The 14,910-nt window shown below is 29.9% G+C and overlaps 1 protein-coding gene across 2 annotated transcripts in view; it reads left to right on the top strand.

The window, feature by feature from the left end:
• The window catches only part of LOC148166528 (transient receptor potential-gamma protein-like), a 129,063-nt gene that overhangs the window by 49,536 nt on the left and 64,617 nt on the right, over nucleotides 1-14,910 (top strand). For both annotated transcript variants that reach the window (XM_088048679.1, XM_088048680.1), the window contains exons 4-6: nucleotides 6,100-6,230; nucleotides 11,477-11,714; nucleotides 11,825-11,967. In XM_088048679.1, coding sequence (XP_087904805.1) covers nucleotides 6,100-6,230; nucleotides 11,477-11,714; nucleotides 11,825-11,967 — 512 coding nt within the window. The remainder of the gene's footprint in view (nucleotides 1-6,099; nucleotides 6,231-11,476; nucleotides 11,715-11,824; nucleotides 11,968-14,910) is intronic.

Consider the following 14,910-nt stretch of genomic DNA (forward strand, 5'->3'; position numbering starts at 1 on the left):
TTAGATATTTTTATTTTTTGGACGAACCAAAAATTTTCCAAATTCTATAAAAAAATTGTATCTATGGTTGTGTTGACGAAATTTAGGGAGGTTACTAATTTTAACTCATTTATTAATTGTGCCAAATTACAAAATTCTGAACTAAAAGACGCAATTTTTAGAAATTTTTATTTTAAATACGAACCAAAAAGTTTTAAAATTAAAAAAAATTATCCTTGGTTGTGTTGGCGCTAAATAGCTGAAATTTATAGAGATTACTACTTTTAACTCGTTTATTAACTGTACCAAATTAGAAGATTCTGAAGCAAAAGATGCAGATTTTAGAACTTTTTACTTATTGGACAAACCAAAAAGTTTCAAAATTATATAAAAAAAATGTATCTTTAGTTGTGTTGGCATTAAACAGATAAAATTTACAGAGGTTACTACTTTAAACTCACTTATTAACTGTACCAAATTACAAGTTTCTGAAGCAAAAAACGCAGATTTAAGAATTTTTTTTTTAGAATAAACCCAAAATTTTCAAAATTTTAGAGAAAAAAATAGTATCTTTGTTTGTGTTGGCGGTAAAAATATGAAATTGAGAGAAGTTACTACTTTTAACTCATTTATTAACTGTACCAAATAACAAGATTCTGAACTAAAAGACACAGTTTTTAAAATTTTTTATTTAGGACGAAGCAAAAAATTTCAAAATTCTTTAAAAAAAATTGTATCTTTGGTTGTGTTGACGCTAAAGAGATAAAATTTATAGAGATTACTACTTTTAACTCATTTATTAACTGTACAAAAGTACAAGATTCTGAAGCAAAAGATGCGGATTTTAGATATTTTTATTTTTTGGACGAATCAAAAATTTTCAAAATTTTATAGAAAAAATTGTATCTATGGTTGTGTTGACGTTAAAAAGACGAAATTTAGGGAGGTTACTACTTTCAACTCATTTATTCATTGTGCTAAATTACAAGATTCTGAACTAAAAGACGCAATTTTTAGAAATTTTTATTTTCAGGACGAACCAAAAAGTTTTAAAATTAAAAAAATGTATCTTTGGTTGTGTTGGCGCTAAATAGTTGAAATTTATAGAGATTACTACTTTTAACTCGATTATTAACTGTACCAAATTAGAAAATTTTGAAACAAAAGATGCAGATTTTAGAACTTTTTATTTATTGGACAAACCAAAAAGTTTCAAAATTATATAAAAAAATTGTATCTTTAGTTGTGTTGGCATTAAACAGATAAAATTTACAGAGGTTACTACTTTAAACTCACTTATTAACTATACCAAATTACAAGTTTCTGAAGCAAAAAACGCAAATTTAAGAAATTTTTATTTTTAGGATATACCCAAAATTTTCAAAATTTTAGAGAAAAAATAGTTTATTTGTTTGTGTTGGTGGTAAAAATATGAAATTGAGAGAAGTCACTACTTTTAACTCATTTATTAACTGTATCAAATTACAAGATTCTAAACTAGGAGACGCAGTTTTTAAATTTTTTTATTTTTGGGACAAAGCAAAAAATTTCAAAATTCTATAAAAAAAATTGTATTTTTGATTGTGTTGACGCTAAAGAGATGAAATTTATAGATATTACTACTTTTAACCCATTTATTAACTGTACAAAATTACAAGATTCTGAAGCAAAAGATGCGGATTTTAGATATTTTTATTTTTTGGACGAACCAAAAATTTTCCAAATTCTATAAAAAAATTGTATCTATGGTTGTGTTGACGAAATTTAGGGAGGTTACTAATTTTAACTCATTTATTAATTGTGCCAAATTACAAAATTCTGAACTAAAAGACGCAATTTTTAGAAATTTTTATTTTAAATACGAACCAAAAAGTTTTAAAATTAAAAAAAATTATCCTTGGTTGTGTTGGCGCTAAATAGCTGAAATTTATAGAGATTACTACTTTTAACTCGTTTATTAACTGTACCAAATTAGAAGATTCTGAAGCAAAAGATGCAGATTTTAGAACTTTTTACTTATTGGACAAACCAAAAAGTTTCAAAATTATATAAAAAAAATGTATCTTTAGTTGTGTTGGCATTAAACAGATAAAATTTACAGAGGTTACTACTTTAAACTCACTTATTAACTGTACCAAATTACAAGTTTCTGAAGCAAAAAACGCAGATTTAAGAATTTTTTTTTTAGAATAAACCCAAAATTTTCAAAATTTTAGAGAAAAAAATAGTATCTTTGTTTGTGTTGGCGGTAAAAATATGAAATTGAGAGAAGTTACTACTTTTAACTCATTTATTAACTGTACCAAATAACAAGATTCTGAACTAAAAGACACAGTTTTTAAAATTTTTTATTTAGGACGAAGCAAAAAATTTCAAAATTCTTTAAAAAAAATTGTATCTTTGGTTGTGTTGACGCTAAAGTGATAAAATTTATAGAGATTACTACTTTTAACTCATTTATTAACTGTACAAAAGTACAAGATTCTGAAGCAAAAGATGCGGATTTTAGATATTTTTATTTTTTGGACGAACCAAAAATTTTCCAAATTCTATAAAAAAATTGTATCTATGGTTGTGTTGACGAAATTTAGGGAGGTTACTAATTTTAACTCATTTATTAATTGTGCCAAATTACAAAATTCTGAACTAAAAGACGCAATTTTTAGAAATTTTTATTTTAAAGACGAACCAAAAAGTTTTAAAATTAAAAAAAATTATCCTTGGTTGTGTTGGCGCTAAATAGCTGAAATTTATAGAGATTACTACTTTTAACTCGCTTATTAACTGTACCAAATTAGAAGATTCTGAAGCAAAAGATGCAGATTTTAGAACTTTTTACTTATTGGACAAACCAAAAAGTTTCAAAATTATATAAAAAAAATGTATCTTTAGTTGTGTTGGCATTAAACAGATAAAATTTACAGAGGTTACTACTTTAAACTCACTTATTAACTGTACCAAATTACAAGTTTCTGAAGCAAAAAACGCAGATTTAAGAATTTTTTTTTTAGAATAAACCCAAAATTTTCAAAATTTTAGAGAAAAAAATAGTATCTTTGTTTGTGTTGGCGGTAAAAATATGAAATTGAGAGAAGTTACTACTTTTAACTCATTTATTAACTGTACCAAATAACAAGATTCTGAACTAAAATACACAGTTTTTAAAATTTTTTATTTAGGACGAAGCAAAAAAATTTCAAAATTCTTTAAAAAAAATTGTATCTTTGGTTGTGTTGACGCTAAAGAGATAAAATTTATAGAGATTACTACTTTTAACTCATTTATTAACTGTACAAAAGTACAAGATTCTGAAGCAAAAGATGCGGATTTTAGATATTTTTATTTTTTGGACGAATCAAAAATTTTCAAAATTTTATAGAAAAAATTGTATCTATGGTTGTGTTGACGTTAAAAAGACGAAATTTAGGGAGGTTACTACTTTTAACTCATTTATTCATTGTGCTAAATTACAAGATTCTGAACTAAAAGACGCAATTTTTAGAAATTTTTATTTTCAGGACGAACCAAAAAGTTTTAAAATTAAAAAAATGTATCTTTGGTTGTGTTGGCGCTAAATAGTTGAAATTTATAGAGATTACTACTTTTAACTCGATTATTAACTGTACCAAATTAGAAAATTTTGAAACAAAAGATGCAGATTTTAGAAATTTTTATTTATTGGACAAACCAAAAAGTTTCAAAATTATATAAAAAAATTGTATCTTTAGTTGTGTTGGCATTAAACAGATAAAATTTACAGAGGTTACTACTTTAAACTCACTTATTAACTATACCAAATTACAAGTTTCTGAAGCAAAAAACGCAAATTTAAGAAATTTTTATTTTTAGGATATACCCAAAATTTTCAAAATTTTAGAGAAAAAATAGTTTCTTTGTTTGTGTTGGTGGTAAAAATATGAAATTGAGAGAAGTCACTACTTTTAACTCATTTATTAACTGTATCAAATTACAAGATTCTAAACTAGGAGACGCAGTTTTTAAATTTTTTCATTTTTGGGACAAAGCAAAAAATTTCAAAATTCTATAAAAAAAATTGTATTTTTGATTGTGTTGACGCTAAAGAGATGAAATTTATAGATATTACTACTTTTAACCCATTTATTAACTGTACAAAATTACAAGATTCTGAAGCAAAAGATGCGGATTTTAGATATTTTTATTTTTTGGACGAACCAAAAATTTTCCAAATTCTATAAAAAAATTGTATCTATGGTTGTGTTGACGAAATTTAGGGAGGTTACTAATTTTAACTCATTTATTAATTGTGCCAAATTACAAAATTCTGAACTAAAAGACGCAATTTTTAGAAATTTTTATTTTAAAGACGAACCAAAAAGTTTTAAAATTAAAAAAAATTATCCTTGGTTGTGTTGGCGCTAAATAGCTGAAATTTATAGAGATTACTACTTTTAACTCGTTTATTAACTGTACCAAATTAGAAGATTCTGAAGCAAAAGATGCAGATTTTAGAACTTTTTACTTATTGGACAAACCAAAAAGTTTCAAAATTATATAAAAAAAATGTATCTTTAGTTGTGTTGGCATTAAACAGATAAAATTTACAGAGGTTACTACTTTAAACTCACTTATTAACTGTACCAAATTACAAGTTTCTGAAGCAAAAAACGCAGATTTAAGAATTTTTTTTTTAGAATAAACCCAAAATTTTCAAAATTTTAGAGAAAAAAATAGTATCTTTGTTTGTGTTGGCGGTAAAAATATGAAATTGAGAGAAGTTACTACTTTTAACTCATTTATTAACTGTACCAAATAACAAGATTCTGAACTAAAATACACAGTTTTTAAAATTTTTTATTTAGGACGAAGCAAAAAAATTTCAAAATTCTTTAAAAAAAATTGTATCTTTGGTTGTGTTGACGCTAAAGAGATAAAATTTATAGAGATTACTACTTTTAACTCATTTATTAACTGTACAAAAGTACAAGATTCTGAAGCAAAAGATGCGGATTTTAGATATTTTTATTTTTTGGACGAATCAAAAATTTTCAAAATTTTATAGAAAAAATTGTATCTATGGTTGTGTTGACGTTAAAAAGACGAAATTTAGGGAGGTTACTACTTTTAACTCATTTATTAATTGTGCCAAATTACAGGATCCTAAACTAAAAGACGCAATTTTTAGAAATTTTTATTTTTAGAACGAACCAAAAAGTTTCAAAATTAAAAAAATGTAACCTTGGTTTCGTTGGCGCTAAATAGCTGAAATTTATAGAGATTACTACTTTTAACTCATTTAGTAACTGTATCAAATTTCAAAATTCTGATGCAAAAGACGTAGATTTTAGAAAATTTTATTTTTAGGACGAACCAAAAAGATTGAAAACTTTATAAAAAATAAAAGTGTTTATGGTTGTGATGGCGCTAAAAAGATTAAATTTAGGGAGATTACTACTTTTAACTCGTTTATTAACTGTACCAAATTAGAAGATTCTGAAGCAAAAGATCCAGATTTTAGAAATTTTTAGTTCAAAGACAGTTTTGTAGTAGAGGCTCATTTTACGCAGAATTTCACGCTGAAACCAAAACTGCCATTATTTTTTCTGTCCGTCAACAATTAACTGAATTAGAGGCGATTTCGGTATTTGCCAGAAGGCCTAAATTTTGAAACTTCGAAATCTGACAAATGTAAGTTTTTGTTTGACAGTTAATTAGTTATTTAAGTTTGGTGTCGAAATTAACTTTGGAAATTTTAATATGACAAGGTTGGCAATATTACCTCCCAGAATTTGACACTTGCCAATTGTCAATCATTGCAAGATTTGCAACAGAACCGAATTACACGATAAAAATTTGCACCACGAACCTCGCTCATCTTTTCCCGATCGCCGCACGATAAATCGCTTCCCGAAGCCTTGTTTAATCCCCCGTTATTTTTTTATGACCCTTAATTAGATCGTTGGGCGTCCTTCGGGAATACTTCCCTGATGACGGCGGAAAAATGTTTTGTTTACATCACAAATTGCCCGCGACCCATTCAATTTAATTGGAGTTGACATATCGCTTTACGGAAAAGAGCGGCGAATTAATGTGCTCATTGAGAGAATGGGATGTTAAATGTGGGATTTTTTTGTCGGACAGAGACACAGCATCCATGGGATGATGGAGGAGGAGAACGTCATCAGGCCTCACCAGGAGATAGCGCAGTTGTCGCTCGATGAGAAAAAGTTCCTGCTGGCCGTGGAAAGGGGAGATGTAGCGTCCACCAGACGGTGAGTAAAAAAGGGACTTTTTCCGCCCGTTTTCGGAAAGAGGAGCCGATAATTAAAGCGCCCTGTATCTTTTTTGAATAAATTCTCGCCCTTGCATTTGTTCGAACATTTTCCCGACAGGCGATAAATTATTCCAGGCTTCCGTGTAACAATACGCTTGAAGGAATTCAGGCTGGTGAGTGTCGCGTTGCTTATTTACGTCACTTTTCTTGATGTGTGTTGCGAGATTAGTGGATGTTTTCCTCGGCTTTTCTCTATTCCGATTTTAATCAAACAGTGTAAACACTGTTCGCAGTCGATAACGATATTCAAACATATAAAGGGGCATTTTCACCGGATATTTATTTAAAAATGTTAGACGATGGTGACAAGAAGTGGCTGGTTTTAACCAACGGAATGGTTGTAAGTAATTCGGTTTTATTGCTTGAGATAATGGCTGGAAATGGCGTTTTGCACATCAGCGTGATGTAAAGGTGTTTTAATGGGGTCGTCATGTCGCTGGGTTTGTTAGTGGAAATGCGAATTTTTTCACGATTTTCATAGGGGGCGACGTGTGGAAGACACGCGCAATATTTTCTTTAAAATGGGAATTTGTTTAACAAATTGGTTGCGACGTTCAGCCGCCTCTCGAATGATTTATTCACCTCTTAAGAATTCTCACTTACCGTTAAACACGGGGCGCTAAGCCCTTTATATCGCCTTATCAATCTTCGCGATATTTACAGCTTTTCGTGTTTATATCGAACGAGTTTTCTATGGGGCTCGGAAAATTGTCATAACTTAGAAGTTATTGATTGAAAAGGGGGGAAAATTCGAATTCTTGATTCTTTCATGTTCAGAGTGTGCTTTTCCTTTTTTCTTCGTATTTCTTGAGCTTTAGGGGAATTCTAAGTGTTTTAAGTCATGTTTAAACAATTTCGAAAAATTATGTTTTTAAACCTAATTTGGTCGATACTCGCTTATTTGCGGAGTGATCTTGGACTAAATAACTGAGTTATGGCCGATCAACGTTTTGAATGGTTGATTTTCATTTTTCAGAATTTTAAAGTTAAATATTTTGGAAACTATTAGAAATATTGAGAAATCGTTTGCGCTATCGTTTTTCTCGTGATTTTTGACATAAGAAATGGTACTTAGAATTTTCAAAAGTCGAAAGTAGCAAAATTTTGCAAAAATTTATGACTAAAAGTATACCAGACTTTTGATATTGATATCTTGCTTATTTTTGAGAGCAAACTTGGGTTATTATTCATCAGTGTATGCAGAATTTTCCGCAGATTTCAAATCTGGGATTTAAATTTAGATCCGACAACAAATAACTGAGTTATGGCCGATCAAAGTTTCGGATAGTTGATTTTAATTTTTTCTCATTTTTCCCAATTTTCAAAGTAAAATATCTCGGAAACTATTAGAGATTTTGAGATGCGGTTTGCGCCATCGTTTTCCTCGGCTCATTTTACGTTAGAAAAAGTGCTTAAAAGCCCAAAATTCGATAAATTCGATAGTTTGTTTAAATTAGACCGTTTGTTTGATCGATCTTAAATTGGGCCAGTAGATAGATTTCGAGCTCCTCTTTCGACTGATGTATAATTCAATGCTATTAAACGGCATTTTCATTTTGAAAACATTGATTGAAAATTACCCTAAAATGATGTTTTCAAAACAGTTTTTTTCCAATATCTCATTTATTTATTAAGCAAACTCAACAAATTTGGATCTCATTTTATGCAGAATTTCACGCTGAATCCAAAAATATGATAATTTTTTAAAATTTGTCAATAAATAACCGAGTTATGGCCGTTTGAAATTTTGGGTTGTCGCCAGAGGGTCAAATTTTCGAAGGTTCGAAACAATTCATGCTCAATATCTCGGAAACTATTACAGATATTGGAATGCGATTTGCGGCATCGTTTTTCTCGCGATTTTTTACATAAGAAATCGTTTTTAGATTTTCCAATAGTCGAAATTTGCAAATTTTCGCGAAAATTCATGATTAAAACTATATCAAATTTCTCATATCGATATCTCGCTTATTTTTTAGAGTAAACTTGAGTTATTATACATCAGTGAACGCAGAATTTTACGCAGATTCCAAATCTGGGATTTAAATTCAGTTCTGACAACAAATAACTGAGTTATGGCCGATCAAAGTTTCGGATAGTTGATTTTAATTTTTTCTCATTTTTCGTAATTTTTAAAGTTAAATATCTCCGAAACTATTAGAGATATTGACATGCAGTTCGCGCCATCGTTTTTCTCAGCTCATTTTACGTCAGAAAAAATGCTTAAAAGCCCAAAATTCAATAGTCGATTTTTCGCAAAAAAAAATTACGACTCAAACGATGAAAAATTTTCAATTTTTTTATTTTTGACCATAACTCGTAAACTGTTTGTCTGATCGACTTCAAATTTTGCCAGTAGATAGACCTCGAGTTCCTCTTTCGAATGATATATAACACAAAAGTATTAAACGTCGTTTTTACATTGAAAACAGTGATTGAAAATCACCCCAAAACGACCACTTCCAAACAGTTTTTTGTCAATGCCTTGTTTATTTCTTCGGCAAACTCAACAAATTTTGACTCATTTTACGCAGAATGTCACGCTGAATCCAAATCTGGAATTTAAATTCAAATCCGACAACAAATAACTGAGTTATGTCTGTTTGAATTTTTGGGTTGTCGCCAGAGGGCCAAATTTTCGAAGGCTCGAAACAATTCATGCTCGTTATCTCAGAAACTATTTCAGATATTGAGATGCGGTTTCCGCCATCGTTTTTCTCGCAATTTTCTACATAAAAAACAGTTCTTTGATTTTTCCACAAACGAAATTTGCAAATTTTCGCAAAAATTTATGACTAAAACTATGGCCAAACTTCTGATATCGATATATCGCTTATTTTTTTGAGTAAACTTAAGTTATTATACATCAATGTACGCAGAATTTTCCGCAGATTCCAAATCTGTGATTTAAATTCAGATCCGACTACAAATAACCGAGTTATGACGGATTAAAGTTTTGAGAAGTTGATTTTCATTTTTCTCATTTTTCCCAATTTTTAAAGTTAAATATCTCGGAAACTATTAGAGATATTGAGATGCGGTTTGCGCCATCGTTTTTCTCGGCTCATTTTACGTTAGAAAAAGTGCTTAAAAGCCCAAAATTCGATAGTCGATTTTTCGCGAAAAAAAATTACGACTCAAACGATGAAAAATTTTCAATTTTTTTATTTTTGACCATAACTCGTAAACCGTTTGTTTGATCGATCTTAAATTGGACCAGTAGATAGATTTCGAGCTCCTCTTTCGAATGATATATAATACAAAGGTATTAAACGTCGTTTTTACATTAAAAATAGTGATTGAAAATCACCCCAAAATGACCACTTCCAAACAGTTTTTGGTCAATGCCTTGTTTATTTCTAAGGCAAACTCAACAAATTTCGACTCATTTTACGCAGAATGTCACGCTGAATCCAAATCTGGAATTTAAATTCAAATCCGACAACAAATAACTGAGTTATGGCTGTTTGAATTTTCGGGTTGTCGCCAGAGGGCCAAATTTTTGAAGGTTCAAAACAATTCGTGCTCGATATCTCGAAAACTATTTCAGATATTGGAATGCGGTTTGCGGCATCGTTTTTCTCGCGATTTTTTACATAAGAAATAGTTTTTAGATTTTCTAATAGTCGAAAGTTGCAGTTTTTTGCGAAAATTCATGACTAAAAGCATGTTAAACTTGCGATGTCTCGCTTATTTTTGGAACAAACTTGTGTTATTTAGGCTCATTTATGCAGAATTTTACGCAAATTCCAAATCTGTGCACGAAATTTACATCCGACAACAAACAACTGAGTTATGACCAATAATGTTTCGCACCGAAAAAGTTGGTTAAAAATAACTCTAAAAAGACCTGAAAACCTAATTCGGTCAATACCTCATTTATTTGTGAAGCAAACTCAAATGATTGGGACTCATTTAACGCAGAATTTCACGCTGAATCCAAAACTGTGCGAATTTCCAACGTACGCCATCAAATAACCAAATAAGAAGTGTTTGAAGTTTTGGGTTGTCGCCAGAGGACAAAAATTTTGAAGCCCCGGAAAATTTAGCGCTCGATATCTCCGGAACTACGACAGATATAAAAATGCGGTTTTTACCATCGTTTTCCTTGCGCTTTTCCTCATAAGTCTCCCATTTTAAAAATTCAATTTTGATCAGAAATAAAAAATTATCGACATTTTATTTCGTCTAGCATTTAAGTATTCAACTGTGGAACTGCCGGACGTTTCACACCAGCACTGGAGCAAACTAACGCACCAAGCCATAATGTTTTATGGGTCGTAAGAAAAAAACGTGCCATTATTAACGTCAAATACCCCCATTAAATGAAAAATAGCAATACCAGTGCCGTTATTCCCATTGTTTCAACACGTATTTGCTCTTATTTTGCAAGAAACGATTCCGCCTTTATACTGCTTTAAATCAGTCTCAATTTAGTGTCCGGACAATAGAAAATTCCGGCTAAGGAAGAGACCAAGCATATCATAAAAGTTTGTCATTTTTATGGGGGGATTGATAAAAATTATGCCAGAACTGCAAAATATTCCTCTTCTGCTCATATTTCTTTTATCTGCAGTTATCCGTCTTTTTATTATCTTCGGGTTCTCCTTTGAATGTTCATTCCCGGAACTCTCTTCAGTGCATTCGAAATCCCAAGTCATTAGTATCAATTTTTTACGAAAACATCCCAACAAACCTCTGATGAGGCGTGCAATAAAATATTTACGATTTTTTTTCAGGAGCTATTCTAATAAAAAAAAGTGAGTTTCAGGGATTCTGTTTGAATTCAAGTTTAGAGTAAATAATACAGAAAGTTGGGGACTCGGCGAAGTAGATTCTCAACTTTAAAAACATAATATTACAACATGATATCTCGTAAAAGTCGTGTTTCTGTCTGAGCGCCTCCACCTTAAATTCCCGCAAACGCTCTTTTGATTAAGCGAAATTTTTGTCGGTGTTAATTAAACTTAATTCGCTTTGGACCAAACACTAACTTTAATTAATATTTGCGAGCGCGTTGACAAGTTAGCAGTAAAAGGGCTTGCGGTATAACTCGATATTACATCATTTAACTTCGAGAGATATTACCCTTCTAAAGGGCTGAGGCCCTGCATTTATGTACTGTTTTCATTTTAATTAAGTTAACATGTCATCTCCGATTCGAACCGAAGTGTGTTGTTCCAGGACGCTCCAAAGGGCGGAAGAGACTGGATTTATTAACATCAACTGCGTGGATCCCTTGGGGCGCAGCGCCCTTCTTATGGCCATCGACAACGAAAATCTCGAGATGGTGGAGCTATTGATTGAGCACAAAGTCGAGACGAAAGATGCGCTTCTTCATGCGATTTCCGAGGAGTTCGTCGAAGCGGTTGAGGTGCTGCTGGACCACGAAGAAACGATACACAAGCAAGGGGAGCCGCACGTAAGTGAAACTTTCGCCATTTCCTGTTTACCGATTGAAACTTCGGTGTCTTTTGTGCTCAAGTTTCATCGCTGATTTATAGCATGAGTGAATATAATGAATTTTTCAAGAGTTGGGAAGCTTTGCCGCCCGATACCGCCACTTTCACCCCTGACATCACCCCTTTGATCTTGTCGGCCCATCGTGACAACTATGAAATTATCAAGATCCTGTTGGATAGAGGGGCGACGCTGCCGATGCCACACGACGTCAGGTTGGAGCAATTTTCTTTTTCCGGCGCTGGCAAAATCCGATAATAATCCCCGGAATCGCATTATCTCCTGTTGCTGTGTTCTTATTATTTCCGACAGTATGAATAGCAAACGAAGAAGTTTGATTGTTATATTATGAGCCTCGAGCGATTGCAGCCTTTGAGGAATTTTATACAGTTCTTTGATAAAACGAACGGGGCCCAATTTCCGTCGGTTTCAAATACACGAACTTTTAAAAGGTTGGCACTCCTTCAATTTTATATTCCATTTTTGACAAAACTAGAAAAAATTATTTTAGGAGGAACCAACAATTTTTAACTTCTTTATTTTAAAATTCGTATCTTTGTTAGTTTTTGAGTTATGGCTGTGAAATTTGGGGAGGTTACTATGCCTGAAGTGTTTATCAACTGTATCAAAGTACAAAAATTTAGAACAAGAAATACAAATTTTAGAAAATTTAATTTTAGGACGAACCAAAAATTTTCAACTTTTTTTTACTAAAATTCGTATCTTTGGCAGTTTTGGAGTTATAACAATGCAATTTGGGAAGGTTACTATGTCTAAAGTGTTTATTAACTGTACCAAAGCACAACAATTTAGAACTAGAAATACAGATTTTAGAAAATTTTATTTTAGACCGAACCAAATATTTTTAATTTTTTGTTATTAAAATTGATATTTTTGTTAATTTTTAAGTTACGGCAATGAAATTTAGGGATGTTACTACTTCTCAGATGTCCAGTAACTGTGCCAAAGTGCAAAATTTTAGATCAAAAAATAGAAATGTTAGAAAATTTTATTTTAGGAGGAACCAAAAATTTTAAACTTTTTTATATTAAAATTCGTATCTTTGTTACTTTTTGAGTTATGGCCATGAAATTTGGGAAGATTACTATGTTTGAAGTGTTTATTAACTGTATCAAAGTACATAGATTTAGAACAAAAATACAAATTTTAGAAAATTTAATTTTAGGACGAACCAAAAATTTTCAACTTTTTTACTAAAATTCGTAACTTTGTTACTTTTTGAGTTATGGCTATGAAATTTGGGAAAGTTACTATGTTAGAAGTGTTTATTAACCGTACCAAAGTACAAAAATTTAGAACAAGAAATACAGATTTTAGAAAATTTTATTTTTGGCCAAACCAAATATTTTTAATTTTTTGTTATTAAAATTGATATTTTTGTTAATTTTCAAGTTATGACGATGAAATTTAGAGAGATTCCTACTTCTAAAGTATCCATTATCTGTGCCAAAGTGCAAAATTTTAAAACAAAAAATAGAAATTTAAGAAAATTTTATTTTAGAACGAAGCAAAAATTTTTAACTTTTTTTATTAAAATTCGTATTTTGGTTAGTTTTTAAGTTATGACGATGAAATTTGCGGAAGTTAATACTTCTAAACTGTGAAATTTTAAAAATTAAAATAGAAATTTTAGAAAATTTTATTTTAGATCGAACTAACTATTTTCTATTTTTTGTATTAAAATTCGTATTTTTGTTAATTTTTAAGTTGAAACAATGAAATTTGGGGAGGTTACTATCTCTAAAAAATTAATTGACTGTACCAAATTGCAAAATTTTAGAATTAAAAATAGAGATTTTAGAAAACTTTATTTTAAAACGAAATAAATATTTTCAACTTTTTTATTAAAATTTGTATCTTGGTTAGTTTTTAAGTTATGACGATGAGCTTTGGGGAGGTTACTATTTATAAAGAGTCTATTAACTGTGCCAAAATGCAAAATTTTTAAATAAAAAATAAAGATTTTAGAAAATTTTATTTTAGAACTACCCAAATATTTTTAACTTTTTGTTATTAAAATTCGTGTTTTTGTTAGTTTTAAAATTAAGACAATGAAATTTGGGCAGGTTACTGTCGTCTTTAAAGGGTTAATTGACTGTGCCAAATTGCTAAATTTTAGATCAAAAAATAGAGATTTTAGAAAATTTAATTTTGGGACGAACCAACAATTTTCAACATTTTTTTACTAAAATTCGTATCTTTGGCAGTTTTGGAGTTATAACAATGCAATTTGGGAAGGTTACTATGTCTAAAGTGTTTATTAACTGTACCAAAGCACAACAATTTAGAACTAGAAATACAGATTTTAGAAAATTTTATTTTAGACCGAACCAAATATTTTCAATTTTTTGTTATTAAAATTTATATTTTTGTCAATTTTTAAATTATGGCAATGAAATTTGGGGATGTTAGTACTTCTCAGATGTCCAGTAACTGTGCCAAAGTGCAAAATTTTAGATCAAAAAATAGAAATGTTAGAAAATTTTATTTTAGGAGGAACCAAAAATTTTAAACTTTTTTATATTAAAATTCGTATCTTTGTTACTTTTTGAGTTATGGCTATGAAATTTGGGAAGGTTACTATGTTTGAAGTGTTTATTAACTGTATCAAAGTACATAGATTTAGAACGAAAATACAAATTTCAGTAAATTTAATTTTAGGACGAACCAAAAATTTCCAACTTTTTTACTAAAATTCGTATCTTTGGTAGTTTTTGAGTTATAACAATGAAATTTAAGAAGGTTACCATATCTAAAATGTTTATTAACTGTACCAAAGTACAAAAATTTAGAACAAGAAATACAGATTTTAGAAAATTTTATTTTAGACCGAACCAAATATTTTTAATTTTTTGTTATTGAAACTGATATTTTTGTTAATTTTTAAGTTATGGCAATGAAATTTGGGGATGTTACTACTTCTCAGATGTGCAGTAACTGTGCCAAAGTGCAAAATTTTAGATCAAAAAATAGAAATGTTAGAAAATTTTATTTTAGGAGGAACCAAAAATTTTAAACTTTTTTATATTAAAATTCGTATCTTTGTTACTTTTTGAGTTATGGCTATGAAATTTGGGAAGGTTACTATGTTTGAAGTGTTTATTAACTGTATCAAAGTACATAGATTTAGAACGAAA

This window comes from Gnatocerus cornutus, unplaced genomic scaffold (genome assembly GCF_029298725.1).
Source record: "Gnatocerus cornutus isolate USDA-ARS CGAHR unplaced genomic scaffold, icGnaCorn1.1 ctg00000023.1, whole genome shotgun sequence".
In the NCBI taxonomy this organism is placed as follows: domain Eukaryota; kingdom Metazoa; phylum Arthropoda; class Insecta; order Coleoptera; family Tenebrionidae; genus Gnatocerus; species Gnatocerus cornutus.